At 29.1% G+C, this 15547-nt stretch overlaps 1 protein-coding gene across 4 annotated transcripts in view; it reads left to right on the top strand.

The window, feature by feature from the left end:
• LOC135139519 (protein phosphatase 1 regulatory subunit 16A) overlaps positions 1-15547 on the top strand; it is a 187080-nt gene that overhangs the window by 137516 nt on the left and 34017 nt on the right. For all 4 annotated transcript variants that reach the window (XM_064069779.1, XM_064069778.1, XM_064069781.1 and 1 more), the window contains 3 exons: positions 2579-2704; positions 2757-2832; positions 2896-3110. In XM_064069779.1, coding sequence (XP_063925849.1) covers positions 2579-2704; positions 2757-2832; positions 2896-3110 — 417 coding nt within the window. The remainder of the gene's footprint in view (positions 1-2578; positions 2705-2756; positions 2833-2895; positions 3111-15547) is intronic.

The raw sequence follows: 15547 nt of genomic DNA on the forward strand, positions 1-15547 counted from the left end.
AAAGCAAAATTTTTCAGTAGCCACAATTATGAAAATTTCGAAATTTTTGTACCATCTTCGACACCCAACTAAAAACATTTTCTTGTTCATTTCGACCTCCATTTTTTTTCGGCTTCATTTTTTCGATAACTTCTATGTTTCCAGAAATATGACAGTTTTGGATTTCTTTTTTGTAGTTGCATTTCAAATTGAATATTTCTAAAATTTTGCCCCAGCACCTTAAAAACGTTATATTTTTGGAATCAGTACTTCAAGATCTATATCTAAGAATTTTTTGAGGATTTTGGGACGAATTTTTCAAAACGAAAATTTCTCGATACCCTCCATTATGGAAATTTCGCCCCGACACCATAATAACGCTATATTTCTGAAATTAGCTTGTCGAAGTCTATATCCCGGATTTCTTTGAGGACTTTTGGACAAATTTTTCAAAATCATAATTTTCGAACAATATGATAGGTACTGAACTAAGATATTTTCTTGTACCTTTAAAACACCAAGGGTTCCCAAGTTTCTGTCAAATTAGTTCTAAAACAAAACATTAGAGGCTTCCCAGAGTGTTTAAAATTTTTTCAAAAACAAAATACCGAATCTCACTTTTTTTTTTCAAAACCCACGCCAGATACTATCTCCAAGATTCTTGCAAATTCTTATAAAAATAAAAATCTAGGGGTCTCTAAGATTCTTTTAAATTCTTTGTGAAAGAAAACATGAGGAATCCCCAGCAATTTCAGGTTTTTTTGTTTTTTTTTTTCAAATTCTCAAAACAAAAGGGTGCAACTAACCAAAATTTCTCTTTTTTCTACTTTCAGACAGATTTTAAAAATAAATCCATTGAAATTTTTTTTATGAACTCTTAAATTGTTAAAAAATTTCAAGAAAATTGTAATAACTTATCAATTCGCATATAAACTGTATAAAGCCTAGCAACGTTAACAAAATTTTTCAAAACCGAAAGCTTTTAGGAAAATTTCGGAATTTATTGACCACCTCTGAAACTCCACCAAAGGCATTTTCTTGTACATTTCGACCTTTAGAAGTTACTTTCGGCCTCATTTTTCCTATAACTTCCACTATTTTTGCAGAATCGCTCATTGAAATTTGGCAGATTTTTGGATTTAAAAAAGCCGAATATCTCTAAAATTTTATCCGGACACAATAAAAACGCTTTATTTTTCGAATCAGTACCTCTAAATCTATAACCTAGAATGTTTTGAAGATTTTTAGATAACTTTTTCAAACGTAAATTTTTTTAATTTTTCGATTTCTCGATTTTTCGAGATTTCGATGTTTCAATTTTTTCGATTGCCCAATTTGTAGATTTTTCAATTTTTCGTTTTATCGATTTTCTAAAATTCTTCAGTTTTTAATTTTTCGGTTTTTCGATTTTGCGCGATTTCGATTTCTGGTTTTTCAGATTTTTTCGATGTTTCAGTTTAGGGATATATTTTATTAATATTTCGATTCTCCCATTTTGCAACTTTCGATTTTTTTTTCAATTTTCTCTTTTTTAGAATTTTCGATTTTTCGGCTTTTCAATTTTTGGATTTTTCGATATTTCAATTTTGGGATTTTTCAATTTTTCGATTCTTCAATATTTCGATTTGTCGTATTGAATTCTCGATGTCTTTTTCGATTTTTCAGTTTTTCGATTTTTAAATTTTACATTTTTCGAATTCTAGATTTTCTAGGATTTCCAAGTTTCTTTCAAATTAATTCTAAAACAAAACATGAGAGCCCTCCAAGACTGTTCCAAACTCTTTCAAAACAAAACACCGCATCGGGGTTTCCAAGAAGATTCTTTTAAATTATTTCAAAAACATAAACACACTAATGATTCATAAGAAAATTGATCATTATTTATTAATTTAGTAATCATGATGTCATCAGCTTTCTGGAAGAGATGAATAAGTGAAATGGAATTATTTATAAATTAATTGTACAAATACGTATACGAGTAAACTTGCATTTTTGTATTTTATGGCTTGTCAAAAGCATATACAGCATTTCACTTCAAGTTTCGTCAAGCTCATTTTGTTATACTACATAGTTCATTCAGAACGTGCAACTACAAGAAAATTTTAAACATAGTATGACGTGAGATACGATATACAGCGTGGTATTTTTAGAGTCATACTATAATAATCTTGGAAATCGTAAAATATAGGAGTTTGAGTAAATCAGAAAAATAAGCTGACCTGACCTGACTTGACTTAAATCTCGGATTGTTATCACAGCAGCGAGACGCTAAAATTTACCAAAAATAAGATAAACTGCGCATTATAACGAAATCTTATTTAATCTTTTTTTTTCTTAACAACGTACCATCGAACAAAGACGTCATTTGTTCATCACCCTGTATATTACGAATTCAAGTGTGAACTAAAAACTACTACTAATCGGAACCATTTTTTTTTTAATTTTCTTAATTTTTCCTGAAACAATAAGAACGTTATGAATACTGTAAAATTTGTACGAAACCCGTCGAAAATCGCTTTTAATTCTTGCCCCGTCCCCGTTAACCCCCGCCCCCGACAAAATTCATGCCGCAATTAACCCATTTCTCCCTTAATTGCAGCTACATATCGCCGCCGCCAACGGATATTTGAGCGTAGTCGAATTTTTATTAGACCACAACGTCAGAACGGACGTTCGCGACAAGGACGATTGGCAGCCATCACATGCAGCAGCTTGCTGGGGACACGTAACGCCGCCCCCATTAGCCGAAAACTTTTCACTCATCCAATCTTTTCCAGGTCGAAGTTTTAGAAATGCTGGCGCAAGCCGGCGCCGATCTCAACGCGAAAAACAAACACGACGAAACCCCGGCAGGTACGTCCTAACCCATTCCGATACTTCTGTCAAGTCAAAACAAAATCCCCAAATCCTTTTCAGATATTTGCGAAGACCCCGAAATCAAGGACCGCATTCTAGAGCTAAGGACCGAGCAGGAGATCAAGCGGCAGGCCGAGGCCAAGAGGAAAGTCAGGCGGTCGCAGAGCAACACCAGGACGCAGTCGGTGCGGAGGACCTCGCTGCGGGACAAGGGACTCACGGCGCGCAGGGACGCGGTGGAGGAGGCGAGGTTGAGGCTGCAGGCCGAGAATAAAGTGAGTTTTTTGCGACGGGGAAGTTGGGGTAGTTTGAGGGTTGTAGTTGTAATCAGAAACTCATTACGTTATAAATACGTGGCTGGAGGATCACCGGGGGTTTTCGTAGGCTGGGAGAGCCCTGGGGGGCGACAGCTGATGATTTATGCATGTGTACGTTGTACGTGTTTTATTGGTTGCAGAATTAAGACGGTGTTTGTCTTATTAGTTCGTCTAAGCAGAGTTTCGGAGTTTGCATAAATATAAGATAATAACGGGGGGGAATTAAGTACAGTTACACAAGAGAATTTAATTAGGAAAAGAGTTAAATTAGACGTTAGAGCTTCAACGGGGAATGTTAAGAAGTTCGGCTATACTTTTAATTTGATATAAAAACTTAATAATTAAGAACTTTGTTTGGTGAGACTTGTGTATGTAGGGTGAAGGAAATGCTTGAAATTCCGATAATTAAAAATTCTGGGCGAAATACGGGGTCGTAGATGTTCATTTTTAACTATTGTTAAATAAAGTTAAAAAACTGCGAAGTTTTGCGCTTTGAAAGCACATTGATTGTGCTTCTGAATCGAAAATCATAGTTGGAGACATCTCAAACAACGACGGAAAAAGTTTTTGGAATGACGTCATGAATTTTTAGATGAACTAAATAAAAAACTTAAGAAATTCAAAAATTCTAGATTTACGAAATTCAATTCATTCTTGGAGGTTGAAACGGGTAAATAATTTCAATTGTTTTGAAATTATGCCTGTCCTGAAAGTGTTTATTCTTAGTAAATTTTGTAAAATCAAGAACAGGCTGAAAAATCTTGAAAATTCAGATTTTTAAAAAAGAATTTTACGGATTTTACAAAAAGTTTTAAGGAGTCTGAAAATTATGATAATTGGAATTTTTAAATAAAAACCTTAAATATTTTCAAATAATGAAAATTCTTGAAAATTGTATTGTACAAAATCCTTAGAATGCTGAAAAATCTCTAACATTCCGAATTTTTTTATATTCAGTTTTCGTAAAAACGTATTTTTTCTAAAAATTTAAAAACTGGTGAAAGTTGCTTAAAAATAAATTTAAGTTTTTTGAAAATATCGACGAAAAGTGTTTGGAAAATTGGGACTAAATGGAAAATCTCGGTTATAATTACAAAATTTCAATAAATACTTGCCGTTCCTGAAAATTCTTATTTAAAATTCAAATTTTTTATAATGTTCTGTGTCTTATTGGTAAATTTTTTAAAACCATATACAGACTGAAAAATTTTCGAAATTCAGATTTTTGTTTATTTTAAAATGTTCTGAAAATGGGGATTCTGTTTAAAAAATGAACATTTAAAGAAATAATAAATTTTAAAATACGATATTTTCACACAATACAATTTTAATTTTTTTGAAAATCTGAAAATTTTAAGACTTCGCTAAGCATCTTCATGGTTCAGAATTTTCAATATTTTGAAAACACCCCGGAAAATGGAAAGGATTTTCTAATGTGAAAAGCTATAACACATATAAGAACATTAAAATTTCGGAATGTCAGAGCTTTTTCAATATTTTCAGGAGTGACAAACTTTTGGCAATAATAATAAGATTTGAGCATATTTCAGGTTTAATTTTTCACAAAGTAATTTCATGTAATTTCTAGAATTTTAAAAATCTTGACGTTTTATTAACTTTTGATTTTTGAAAAGCATTTGTATTTTGAAAGATTCAAAACTTCAGAAAATTATGATTTTTTTTTCAAAAATTTTTACGGATTTTCTATATTTTGCCACTTTAAAAATGGAAACCTTCTTCTTGGAAAACTTGATTATACTTTCAAAGAACGTCAGATTTTAGAACTCCACTTTTTTTCTGGAATTTTCAACTGTCAACGTTTTTGGATCTTTTCCAGTATTTGCAACAAATAAAAACATACATTAAATAATTGAAATTTCCAAAAACCGCATTAGTCCACAATTGCAATGTAAATTTTATTTTTTTTAAGCTTTTGCTGTGTTAAAAGACTCAAAGCTTCAGAGTTTTTAAAAATAAAATACAGAAGTTTTTTTTAAAGTTCAAAATTTTAAAATACTTAGTAATATTAAAATTTTTGGAATTTTACAAATGTTTCAGTATCCTGAGGATTTTCTATAAATTAAACTTGTTTAATTTTAATATTCCAGAATGTTTCAAAACATTTTCTTTTGTATTTTTTCCAATTTTATGAATGGATAGTTTTTTAACAGATTTTATTTGTCTTGTATTTTCTGAAATTTTCACGAAATTTGTATTTTTAACGACTTTTAGATTTCAGAAACTTCAAAAATTAGAAACGCTTCTCGGTAATTTTAATCACCAATGTTTTTAAAAGTTTTTCCTTATTCGAAACAATGAATAAGATAATTAATTAATATTTTACTTATATTTTATAATCACTTTTATATCGTAAAACTCCACTTTTTTTTCGAAATTTTCAATTATAATTTTGAATTTGCAAAATTTTTAAAGCTCTTGCTATGTTAAAATAGTCGAAAGCTCCAGGATTTCCAAAATGTCGAGAAAAATATAGAGGTTCTTCTTAAAAACCCAAAATTCTTTTTTAAATTTTTCGAATATTAAAAATTTGGGAATTTGACAAAAATACAGCATACTGAAGGATTTTCTATAAGTAAAACTTTTTTAATTTATATAATTTTTAATTTGTCGTTATATTTTTTTTTATTTATTTGTGTTAGTGTTCAAATTTTCTCCGAAATTATGACATTTAGATCTCAGGAACCTCAAGAATTAGGACCGTTTCTCGATAGTTTTAATTACGCATCTTTTTAGAACTTTTTTCCATATATTCACACAATTTAAAAAATAGCTACAATTTTTTAGTATACTTTTAAGGACCCTTAGGAACACCTGAATTTTTGAAAACTTTCTATTACCAACGATTTTAGAACTTTTCCAGTTTTTACCACAAAATAAAACATGTTTAATCTATCGTTTTTTTAATGCTTTTCAAAATTTCCAAAAAGATTTTGCCATGTTGAAATTGTCAAATCTTCAGTATTTTTAAATTTTGGAATTTGACAAATGTTTCAGTATTCTGAGAATTTTCTATAAGTATTTTTTTTTTTTATTTTAATAATTTCAAAACTTTTCAGATCACTTTTATTTTTGGTTTTTGTAGATCTTCAGTTTAGGAATGGACACATTTTTCAACGAATTTTATTTGTGTTAGTTTTTCTCAAATTTTCACGAAATATTTGTTTTTAATGACATTTAGATCTCCGGAACTTTTAGAAATCAGAAACGTTTCTCGGTATTTTTATTACTAATGTATGTATTTAGAAGTTTTTCCAAATTTGAAACAATTTAAAAAAAAACTAAGGTTTTGACGATACTTTTAAGGACCTTCAGGATAATGAAAAAAAAAACTAAAGTTTTGACAATACTTTTAAGGACCTTCAGGTCTTAGAACTTTACATTTTTCCTAGAATTTTCGATTTTTATCAACGTTTTAGAACTTCTCCAATATTTACAACAAAATAATGATCGATTTTTCTAGATTTTCAATTTAGGAGTGGACAAATTTTTCATCGAATTGTATTTTTGTTAGTTTTTCTCAAATTTTTACAAAATATTTGTTTCTAATGATATTTAGATCACAGGAACTTCAAAAATGAGAAACGTGTCCCGGTATTTCTTTTACGAATGTTTTTATGTTTGAGTATACTTTTAAAGAACTTCAGGTCTTAGAACTCTGTCTTAAAACTGTCAAAGCTTCAGTATTTTCAAAATGTGCAGAAAAACATAGACGATATCTTTTGAATGACCAATATTTTTAAAAGTTTACAAATATTAAGAATTTAGGAATTTTACAAATGTTTTAGTTCTCTGAAAATTTCTACAATTTCAAAATCTTTCAATCACTTTTATTTTTGGTCTTTCTATAACTTCAATTTTAAGAATCGATACATTTTCGAACAAATTTTATTTTTGTTAGTTTTTCTCAAACTCGCACTAAATTTTTTTAATGACCTTAAGAACTCAGAAACTTTAAAAATTTGAAACGTTTTCCGCCATTTTTAATTAGCCACGTTTTCAGAAGTTTTGCCATTTTTGAAACAATTTAAAAGATAACTAAAATTTGTTATTATATGTATATACTTTTATGAACCTTCGCATCTTAAAACTACATTTTTTTCTGGAATTTTCAATTGTTTTTTTTTGCAAAATTTAGGGCATTTCCAGTTTTTACAATTAAATAAAATAATATCAATTTATTTAAAGCTTGAAATTTCCGAAGATCGCATACTTTTCATTTGCATTTTTCGATTTTCAAATTTTTTGTTCTGTTGCCAAAATTTCCGAATTTTCAAAATGTTTTTTGACAGCCCAAAATTTGTCAAATGAATATTTACGAATATTAAAAATTTTGGAGTAAATAATTTTAGGAATTTTGTTCTTTTTGATTAAAACTGAAAAATATCAAAATCGAAAAATAGAAAAATTGTAAAATTCAACAATCGAGAAATTCAAAAAACGTGAGTCTGAAATATCGAAAAATCCAGGAAAAATTAAGAAATCAAAAAATTTAAAATTCGCGATATTGACAGATCTAAAAATTAAAAAATTTTGATAACCGAAAAATTGGGAAATAGAAAAATTATAAAATCGAGATAACGGATAATATATTGAACAATCGAAGGAGTGAAAAATCGATAGATTGAAATTTTGAATAACTGAAAGACAAATGGAAAAATGAAAAATTGAAAAATCAAACAAGAAAGACAAAAATCGAAAAATTGGAAAATCCAGAAATTGAAAAATCGAAAATTTTAACCTCGATTCTTTAATCTTTAAGTTTTGCGGTTGTTCAATTCTTGGATTTTTCCGTTTTTCGAGTTCGGAAGATCGAAAAATTATAAATCGAAAAACCGAAAAATGGAAAAATCGGATAAATCAGAAATCCTGAAATCGAAAAGTCAAAAATCGAAGAAATTGAAAATATAAATTGAAAAGGTGAAAATTTGAGTAATCGGAAAATTGGGCAATAAAAAATTGAAACACCAAGTCTACGGATAATTGAAGAATCGATAAAGTGAAAGATCGGGAAATTGAAAATTTAAATAATTGAAAAATAGAGAAATAGACAAAACAAAAAGTCGAAAAATTGCAGAACTCAAAAATTAAGTTTAAAACAGAGAAAATAAAAAATCAACCTGAATTGATCTATCCTGACCTGACCTGACCCGACCTGCCATGACCTGACAAGCATCAGATCACCCCTCTGAGTGTGAGGGAAAATCTGTGAACCAACTTTTTCTTACGACAATATTTCCACCAACACAATCTCCACACAAACCTCGTCCTTGCATGCACTTCGTCCCTCAAACCCTCAATAAACTTCCTTCAAACGCCGCCACCCCAACAACACGTCAAATATTGAAGTTAAGCCGAGTTCTTGAATGAACAACAAATCGCGCCTTCGTCCTTTTTCCCCGCGTTTTCTCGACTTTTCATTCAGATGTTTCGAGCAGTGTAAACACTAGTTCTCCATTTTCTCGTTTCGTATGCCGGCAGCCAATTTCAGACAAACATCATGTTTAAAATGTATAGGAAGACTTCTGTTATCTTTGAGTGCGCGATGAAATTTTCATTAATTTATGTACATAAAAGGCGCTACTCGCGAGTCGCGAACTTTCGGGCCGGAATATCAGAAGAAAAATATGATGATGCCGAATACGGTCTTGAAATGAATTTTGAATGTTTATCTTAATAAAGTTGGGGGGTTTTTACGGCGCAAGTTTTCGTTTTGTTTACTTTAAGAAATAATAAGTTTGCGTGTTGCGAGTGTGTTCGGGGATTTTTATGGCGTGTTTGGGGGTAATGTGGGTGCGCTGATGCACATCTTCGGTTTTAGTGCTTTTTAACGGCAGTGATAGGAAATTTGGTGGAGGAGGTGGCGTTTCGGTGCGGAGATTTCGGCAGATTTGGGCGTTTTGGGGGTTTTTGAGCACTTGTTGCTCCCTGTCTATAGCTTTTTTTTAAATTAGATACAAAAATACCTCCGATAAGGTAAAAAGTTGTTGTTTTACTTCCCGGGAGTGATTTTGAGAATTATTTTGACAAGGTCAAGGTTTTATGGAATGAGAAAATTGTGCTATCCCGTTTTCATTTTTCCAGCTTTTCGATTACATAAATTTTCGATTATTCAATTTTCAAATCTTTCAATTTCTCCAATTTTCAATTTTTTGGTATTCCAATTCCTCGACTTTTCGATTTAACTATTTCTTAATTTTTCGACTATTCGGGTCTTTCAACTTTTCAGTTTTTTGATTTTTCAATTTTTAGATTTTTAGCTACTCGAATGTTCAATTTTTCGGTGTCCAGTATCTCGATTTTTCGACTTTTCTATTTTATGATTTCCGATTTTTCGTTTTTTTGGTTTTTAGATTTTTCGGATTATCAATTTTCATTTTTTTTCCATTTTTCAAAAAAAAATCAAGACATTAAAAATTGAAAAATCGCAAAACCTAAAAATTGAAAAATCAGTATTTGAAATTTCTGATTTATCAATTTCTCGAATCTTCAGTTATTCGTTGTCTCGATTTTTTTAATTTTCCCATCTTTCAACTTTTCGATTTTTTTTTATTGAGTATTAAAATATTTCATTTCTTGGACTTTCCAATTTATGGATTTCTTAATTTTTCGAGTATTCGATGTTTCAACTTTTCAGTTTTCGATTTTTGCATCATTCGATTCTTCTTTTATCGATTTTTGTCTTTCTCGTCCTTAATGTTTCGATTTTTCATTTTTCGATTCTTCAGTTATCATTCGTCGGCCCAGTTTTTTATTTTTTCTATTTCCCAGCTTTTCGATTATACAAATTTTCGATTATTCAATTTTCAAATGTTTCAATTTCTCCAATTTTTAATTTTTTGATATTTCAATTCTTCGATTTATCCATTTCTTAGTTTTTCGATTATTCGATCTTTCAACTTTTTAGTTTTCCGATTTTTCAATTTTTAGATCTTTCGTTCCGCGAATTTTCAATTTTTCGGTGTTTCAGTATCTCGATTTTTGACTTCTCGATTTTTCGACTTTTTTATTTTATGATTTCTGATTCGGTTTATCAATTTGCAGATCTTTCGATATTTCAAAAAGTCAAAAAATCAAGATATTAAAAATTGAAAAACTGCAAAACATAAAAACTGAGAAATCGAGTAATTGAAATTTCTGATTTATCAATTTGTCTCGGTTTTTTTAATTTTCCTATTTAAAATTTTTTTATTAGACAAATTTACGATTCTTCGTTTTTCATTTATTAAATATTAAAATATTTCATTTCCTGGATTTTACAATTTTTCTGTGCTTCAGTAGATTGATTTTTCGATTTCTCGATTTTTTATTCTTTCTATTTTATGATTTCTGATTTTTTGACTTTTTGGTTTTTAGATTTTTCGGTTTTTCGATTTATCAATTTCTAGATTTTTCACTTTTTCAGAAAGTCGAAAAATCAAGACATTGAAAAATTGGAAAACTGCAAAACTTAAATCTGAAAATTCGTGAAATTGAAACTTGTGATTTGTCAATTTCTCGATTTTTCAATTATTTGTTGTTTCGGTTTTTTTAATTTTCCCATTTTTCAACTTTTCGGTTATACGAATTTTAGGTTTTTCGATTTTTGGATTTTTCTTTTTTCCGATTTTTCAGTTCTTCGATTTTTCAAATTTACGATTTTGAGTTTCTCGTCCTCGATTTTTAGATTTCTCTATTTTTCAATTACCTATTCAATTTTAGATTTTTCAATTATTCATTGTCTCGGTTTTTAATTTTTCCATTTCCCAGCCTTTCAATTAAACAAATTTTCGATTTTTCAATTCTGAAATCTTTCAATTTATCGAGTTCTTAATTTTTCGACTATTCGATATTTCAACTTTTTAGTTTTCGATTTTTGGTTCATTCGATTCTTCTTTTATTGATTTTTGGATCTTTCTTTTTTTTGATTTTTCAGTTTTTCGATTTGGTTTTTATAGTCCTCAATTTTTAGATTTCACTACTTGTTCATTGTATATTTTTCAATTTTTCACTTTTTCGATTATACAAATTTTTTATTTTTCAATTTTTGGATTTTTAAATTTTTCGACTATTATATCTATCAATGCAGTTTTTGAAAAAGTGGAAAAGTCAAGACATTGAAAAATTGAAAAACCGCAAAACCTAAAAACTGAAAAATCAGTAATTGAAATTTCTGATTTATCAATTTCTCGAATCTTCAATTATTCGTTGTCTCGATTTTTTTAATTTTCCCATCTTTCAACTTTTCGATTTTTATTTATTGAATATTAAAATATTTCATTTTCTAGATTTTCCAATTTATGGATTTCTTAATTTTTCGAGTATTCGATGTTTCTACTTTTCAGTTTTCGATATTTGGATCATTCGATTCTTCTTTTATCGATTTTTGTCTTTCTCGTCCTTCATATTTCGATTTTTCGTTTTTCGATTCTTCAATCATCATTCGTCGGCCAGTTTTTTATTTTTTCCATTTCCCAGCTTTTCGATTATACAAATTTTCGATTATTCAATTTTCAAATGTTTCAATTTCTCCAATTTTCAATTTTTTGATATTTCAATTCCTCGATTTTTCGATTTATCCATTTCTTAGTTTTTCGATTATTCGATCTTTCAACTTTTCAGTTTTCCGATTTTTCAATTTTTAGATCTTTCGTTCCGCGAATTTTCAATTTTTCGGTGTTTCAGTATCTCGATTTTTGACTTCTCGATTTTTCGACTTTTTTATTTTATGATTTCTGATTCGGTTTATCGATTTGCAGATTTTTCGATATTACAAAAAGTCCAAAAATCAAGATATTAAAAATTGAAAAACTGCAAAACATAAAAACTGAGAAATCGAGTAATTGAAATTTCTGATTTATCAATTTGTCTCGGGTTTTTAATTTTCCTATTTAAAATTTTTCTATTAGACAAATTTACGATTGTTCGTTTTTCATTTATTAAATGTTAAAATATTTCATTTCCTGGATTTTACAATTTTTCGGTGCTTCATTAGATTGATTTTTCGATTTCTAGATTTTTTATTCTTTCTATTTTATGATTTCTGATTTTTTGACTTTATTGGTTTTTAGATTTTTCGGTTTTTCGATTTATCAATTTCTAGATTTTTCACTTTTTCAGAAAGTCGAAAAATCAAGACATTGAAAAATTGGAAAACTGCAAAACTTAAATCTGAAAATTCGTGAAATTTAAACTTGTGATTTGTCAATTTCTCGATTTTTCAATTATTTGTTGTTTCGGTTTTTTTAATTTTCCCATTTTTCAACTTTTCGCTTATACGAATTTTGGATTTTTCGATTTTTATTTATTAAGTATCAAAATATTTCATTTCTTGGATTTTCCAATTTATCGATTTTTGGATTTTTCTTTTTTCCGATTTTTCAGTTCTTCAATTTTTCAAATCTACGAGTTTGATTTTTTCGTCCTCGATTTTTAGATTTCTCTATTTTTCAATTACCTATTCAATTTTAGATTTTTTTATTTTTCGATTTTTCAATTATTCATTGTCTCGGTTTTTAATTTTTCCATTTCCCAGCCTTTCAATTAAACAAATTTTCGATTTTTCAATTCTGAAATTTTTCAATTTATCGAGTTCTTAATTTTTCGACTATTCCATATTTCAACTGTTTAGTTTTCGATTTTTGGTTCATTCGATTCTTCTTTTATTGATTTTTGGATGTTTCTTTTTTTCGATTTTTCAGTTTTTCGATTTGGTTTTTATAGTCCTCAATTTTTAGATTTCACTACTTGTTCATTGTATATTTTTCAATTTTTCACTTTTTCAATTATGCAAATTTTTCGTTTTTCAATTTTTGGATTTTTAAATTTTTCCACTATTATATCTATCAAAACCCAAAAACTGAAGAAACGAGAAATTGAAATTTGTGGTTTATCAATTTCTCGATTCTTCAATTATATTCGTTGTCTCGGTTTTTTTGATTTTCCCATTTTTCAGCTTTTCGATTAGATGAATTTTCGATTATGTATTAAATATCAAAATATTTATTTCCTGGATTTTTCAGTTTTCGATTTTTCGATCGTCCGATTTTTCTTCTATCGATTTTTGGATTTTTTTTTAGATTTTTCAAATTTTCAATTTTGTCTTTCTCGTCCTCGATTTTTAGATTTCTCTATTTTTTAATTATTCAATTTTAGATTTTTCAATTTTTCCAGCTTTTCGACTATACAAATTTTCAATTTTTGGGTTTCTTGATTTTTCGACTATTCGATCTTTCAAATTCGTTTTTTCGTCTTTTCAGTTTTTAGATTTGTTTAATTTCTCGAAAAGTCATAAAATGGAGAGATTAAAAGATCGAAAATTGAAAAACCGCAAACTTAGAAATTGAAAATTCGAAAATTTGAATAATCAAAAAATCCGTTAAAAAATTGGTAAAATGTATTTAAAGCAAATAACCAACGGATAAAATGTCCTTTCAGCACTAATAACAAGCTTAACTCAAGTGTTTATGTTTATACATCGAAAGAATGTCACGTAAAGATGTGAGCATTTTCACATTTTCCAGAAAATAATGACGTCATCAAGATAAATAATGTGTATGATTAGCCAATTTTTGATAGCGTTCACCATCTGCGTACAAAATGGCAACAATCAGTCCAGTAGTTTCGGGGATTACGCGTCTAATAAAAATTGATACAGATGTCATTAGACAGACTGAAACAGGAGATCACTTTTTTCGGACTCTAGGGGTCATAAAACGTCCTGAAAATATGAAAGTAGTAGTCGCCCGATGGACTTGATTATTATACTTGCTTAGCTTACGCTCCGGAAGTAAAAATTGAACAAAAAAATGAGCTATAAAACTAAGAAAAAATATGACGTGTAATAAAAGAAAAAATGTGTAAAATTCACAACCGAGCTGAGATTAAATTTTCCGCCGTGTAATTTTTTGTTGCTTTCTTACTACAGGGAGCGATAAAAATTCAATTTTAGAATTATTTTTGCATTCTATTTCACCAATTTAAAAATTGAACAAAAAAATGAGCTATAAAACTAAGAAAAAATATGACGTGTAATAAAAGAAAAAATGTGTAAAATTCACAACCGAGCTGAGATTAAATTTTCCGCCGTGTAATTTTTTGTTGCTTTCTTACTACAGGGAGCGATAAAAATTCAATTTTAGAATTATTTTTGCATTCTATTTCACCAAGTAGCACCACTTACAAATGGCAATAATTCTCATTCTTTTGTGTTATAATGAGCTTGCTCATTTCCAAACGTTTATTCATTAAATTCAACAACTTTTAGAAATTCCAAGACTGCAATGAATAAAATGTTTAATAAGCGGAACTCTTAAATTTTCATTTATAAGCAATATGGGGTTTATTTCTAGGAAATGTTCAATGAAAACCAAGTTAGAATACACTATAAACTAGCACTAAAACCGCGGACTAAAAATTCCCTTGTGGGGAATAAATGACGATGTTTATTTGTTCAAACATATTTTATTTACTTTTCATTACATTACAGCTATCTTGTTTATTCATATATTTTTTGCTCTGTCACCGATTACAATATATTTTGTTATTAAATAAATATCAACTCTTGTCGCATTTAAACAATCTATACATAAATACGTGGTGATTTGCTCCGAAAATACGCTTCCCCCACCTTGACTGACTGACGTCAGCGTATCGATGCAGCTAAGCAAATAAGTCACCTGTGAATAGTGAAAAATAAATTCTCTAGAAACAAAATTAGTTAACTTCTTACGACGGAGATAAAAGGGGAAACTTAATATTGTTAAAAGTTAAAGATAAATTCCCCTAGCAGACAGAAATTTTAAAAAGCAACTTTGGAAGTTCCTAAATAACTGATATGTGACTGAAGGTGACCACATTACAGCACAATATTGTGCTTTAGAGCACACTAACGTAGTAAATAACGTCCTTAATGGCTCAGTTTTAGTGAATTCTTCGCAGTATATTTGAGATACTTGGCGACTATATCATTTCCGTGACGTACAAATGTGAGTCCCAGATCTTCAACAAAATCCGTTCGTTGCATGATAAATTCCGCGATTTTATGTGTAGTCCGAAAGTAAATCTTGAGATTATCAGCAAAGAAGACCTTTTTCTACGTAATCTTGTGTGGTAAATCATTGATAAATAGTAAAAAACGTGGAGGAGCCACATCCTTGCGGACCTCCTGATATTGAAACGAATGAATGAAAATAATTCGTAAACTTTTTCGCTGCCTATCTACAAAATCTCTAAAACTTAATGCAGCAACTTCCCAGACTTTGCTAATGCAAACCCGGCTAATACAGACATCAAACAAACTTTGCACATACCACACTTTCCCCATAATGAACAAAGTTTCCAAATACACCGCCCCTATAAATAGTGTTAATTTCGGTTGTCACTCTTCATAAGACTTA

Source organism: Zophobas morio, unplaced genomic scaffold (genome assembly GCF_036711695.1).
Source record: "Zophobas morio isolate AGI-343-1 ecotype UQ-CSIRO unplaced genomic scaffold, CSIRO_AGI_Zmor_V1 ptg000031l, whole genome shotgun sequence".
Lineage (NCBI taxonomy): Eukaryota > Metazoa > Arthropoda > Insecta > Coleoptera > Tenebrionidae > Zophobas > Zophobas morio.